A 3,727-nucleotide genomic window follows, 5' to 3' on the forward strand; every position below is an offset into this window, starting at 1 on the left:
CTTTAAGAAATGTCTTATGGAGTACTTCAGGGTAGAATGGACAGACACTCAAAAGCAGTATGAACAAACAAAGATTAAGGTAAAGATAAATACATGAACAAATATGTAAGATAAAAAATTTGGCCGGGCGCAGTGGCTCACACCTGTAATCCCAGCATTTTGGGAGGCTGAGGTGCGTGGATCACGAGGTCACGAGATCGAGACAATCCTGGCTAGCACGGTGAAACCCCATCTCTACTAGAAATACAAAAAATTCGCCGGGCCAGGTGGCAGGTGCCTGTAGTCTCAGCTACTCGGGAGGCTGAGACAGGAGAATGGCGCGAATTCGGGAGGCGGAGCTTGTAGTGAGCCAAGATTGCACCACTGCACTCCAGCCTGGTTGACAGGGCGAGACTCCATCTCAAAACAAAACAAAACAAAACGAAAAGAACAATCAACAATGTGCACCTCCACAGTTTGTTCTCCACATAACTTAAAGCACAAATATATTTAATAAAAAAATACCACTAATTTGTGTTTTTGTCATAAAATGAATAAAGGTATAATTTTGAGAACTCGGTAAGTGAAATAATGGAGGTATATTATACAGGAGTAAAGGTTTTTTATGTTACTGAAGGTAAGCTAGTGTAACTTTAAAAATGTTATAACATTAGAATGTTCCATATAATCGTCATAGCAACCACAATTAAACAAAGAAACACAAAAGAGTAACAGGCAGGAAGAAAGCTTTCTGTACTACACCAGAGGGTTGGGGCTGTGGATTTAGCTACTCTCACCTGAGGCTACTGGGCAAGCTGTCATGCACCGCCGCCCAAGCTGTCCCACCAGGCAGTAAGTGTGGAGAGGTTCAGGCACATGGCATAGCTGCTATTTCGCACAATTTTCACTACACCAGTGGTGACAAAATAGAAGAGGTTCATCCATACACAGAACCTGGTGAAGAGCTGGAGGCAGAAAGAAGTGTCTATGTGGAGACGCAACTGAAACAAAGGTGGCACAGCAACTGTTCCAATCCCGTGTCTTTCCTCATGGCTTCCCAGGAGTTTGAGGTTGAAACTATTGTTGACAAAAGACAGGATAAAAATGGGAATACACAGTATTTGGTTCGGTGGAAAGGTTATGACAAACAGGATGACACTTGGGAACCAGAGCAGCACCTCATGAACTGTGAAAAATGCGTACATGATTTTAATAGACGACAGACTGAAAAACAGAAAAAACTGACATGGACTACAACCAGTAGAATTTTTTCAAACAATGCCAGAAGAAGAACTTCCAGATCTACAAAAGCAAACTATTCTAAGAACTCCCCTAAAACGCTAGTGACTGATAAACACCACAGGTCCAAAAACCGCAAGTTATTTGCTGCCAGCAAGAACGTTAGGAGAAAGTCAGCTTCAACTCTCTCCGACACAAAGAATATGGAGATAATAAATTCAACTATCGAGACCCTTGCACCTGACAGCCCCTTTAACCACAAGAAAACTGTGAGTGGCTTTCAGAAACTTGAGAAACTGGACCCTATTGCAGCAGATCAGCAGGACACGGTGGTCTTCAAGGTGACAGAAGGGAAACTCCTCCGGGACCCTTTGTCACGTCCTGGTGCAGAACAGACTGGAATACAGAACAAGACTCAGATACACCCACTAATGTCGCAGATGTCTGGCTCAGTTACTGCTTCCATGGCCACAGGTTCAGCTACCCGAAAAGGTATAGTGGTATTAATAGACCCATTAGCAGCCAATGGGACAACAGACATGCATACCTCAGTTCCAAGAGTGAAAGGTGGGCAAAGAAATATTACTGATGACAGCAGAGACCAGCCTTTTGTCAAGAAGATGCACTTCACCATAAGACTAACAGAAAGTGCCAGCACATACAGAGACATTATAGTGAAGAAAGAGGATGGATTCACCCAGATAGTGCTATCAACTAGATCGACAGAAAAAAATGCACTGAATACAGAAGTAATTAAAGAAATGGTTAATGCTCTGAATAGTGCTGCTGCAGATGACAGCAAGCTCGTGCTGTTCAGTGCAGCTGGAAGTGTCTTTTGCTGCGGTCTTGATTTTGGGTACTTTGTGAAACACTTAAGGAATGACAGAAACAGAGCAAGCCTTGAAATGGTGGACACCATCAAGAACTTTGTGAATACTTTTATTCAATTTAAAAAGCCTATTGTTGTATCAGTCAATGGCCCTGCCATTGGACTAGGTGCATCCATCCTGCCTCTTTGTGATCTCGTGTGGGCTAATGAAAAGGCTTGGTTCCAAACCCCTTATACGACCTTTGGACAGAGTCCAGATGGCTGTTCTTCTATTACATTCCCCAAAATGATGGGTAAAGCATCTGCCAATGAAATGTTAATTGCTGGGCGAAAGCTGACAGCACGGGAGGCATGCGCCAAAGGCCTGGTCTCTCAGGTATTTTTGACTGGAACTTTCACCCAAGAGGTTATGATTCAAATTAAGGAGCTTGCCTCATACAATCCAATTGTACTGGAAGAATGTAAGGCCCTTGTTCACTGTAATATTAAGTTGGAGTTGGAACAGGCCAATGAGAGAGAGTGTGAGGTGCTGAGGAAGATCTGGAGCTCAGCCCAAGGGATAGAATCCATGTTAAAGTACGTTGAAAATAAAATTGATGAGTTTTGATTGTCAGTCTGTCTGCTCAGGACACAAGAACTAAGGGGCAACAAATGCACCATGAGTTGCAAGATGCCCTAATCCATCTTCATAGCCCAAAACAATTTCACCCATAGCTAAGGCTTGGAAACAGAACTGGAAATGTCCAAGCTATGTATTTAAATTATCACATCATTTTTAAGCACTGTAGCTTTACAAGGAGTAACAAAACAGCTTCTTTGCCCAAATGTGATTATTTTATGCACACCTAAGCCCAAATATAAAAACAGACTGTTGGGTACTAGACTCTTCTTGCAAGCTCTAATATGTATCTATGGCTACTACTATATATAAGACCAGAGTTGTGTTTTATTAGATGTTTATGACAGAGAATCCTGTAAGAATGTTGATTTTTTCTTATTTTTATATCCTAGAATACCTCTATTGGGATATAAAGCAGCCTTAGCTTCCCTCCCAGAAAGACACAGAACTATCAGAGATGGTGCCCTTGACTTTACAGTGGCACAAACGCTTCAGAGACACACAATTATAAAAGACTTATCTTTTAGAATAAATACTTATGGCACAAAATCCACTGATGATCATTCTCCTAAACTGAACACATCACTAGAATTGGTGGTGAGATATCACTTGATTTTCTTTTCCTTTATAAATGTCTAGTTCTTACCCAGTTAACAAAAGAAAACTTTATTGCTCTAAAGTAAAACTTGTTACACCACATTAGTGAATTATGGAATGATTTTGGTGGAAATATCCAGGTTCTAATGTGTGGAATGTGCAGATTTAGGTTACCTTAGTGTATGTTCTAGTTAATAAGTTAAAATTCTGGACACATTATTAAAGGCTGAAACTTCTTTCAAAACAAACACCCCTACACTTTGTATGACCTTTACAATTATCAGTGTCTCTTTTTAGGAACACACCATTTTCTAGAACACTGTACGTGCTCAGTTATGCAAAAGCTCTATGAACCCTGTCTTGTTGGTTTTTATCGAGGCTCCATTACATAGGCATAACTGAATAATCCACTGGCCACTGGTGATGAATGTCATCTTTGTCACAAGATCTCTAGAGTGTCACTT

The 3,727-nt window shown here is 41.0% G+C and overlaps 1 protein-coding gene across 1 annotated transcript; it reads left to right on the forward strand.

Annotated features, from left to right (window-relative positions):
• Positions 1 to 704: 704 nt before the first annotated feature.
• On the forward strand, positions 705 to 2,917 carry LOC129530301 (testis-specific chromodomain protein Y 1-like). Its single transcript, NM_001435446.1, has one exon. It carries the CDS (start codon positions 1,029 to 1,031, stop codon positions 2,652 to 2,654), a length of 1,626 nt encoding a protein of 541 aa, NP_001422375.1. The 5' UTR covers positions 705 to 1,028; the 3' UTR covers positions 2,655 to 2,917.
• The last annotated feature ends 810 nt before the right edge of the window (positions 2,918 to 3,727 follow it).

This window comes from Gorilla gorilla, chromosome Y, assembly GCF_029281585.2.
Source record: "Gorilla gorilla gorilla isolate KB3781 chromosome Y, NHGRI_mGorGor1-v2.1_pri, whole genome shotgun sequence".
Lineage (NCBI taxonomy): Eukaryota > Metazoa > Chordata > Mammalia > Primates > Hominidae > Gorilla > Gorilla gorilla.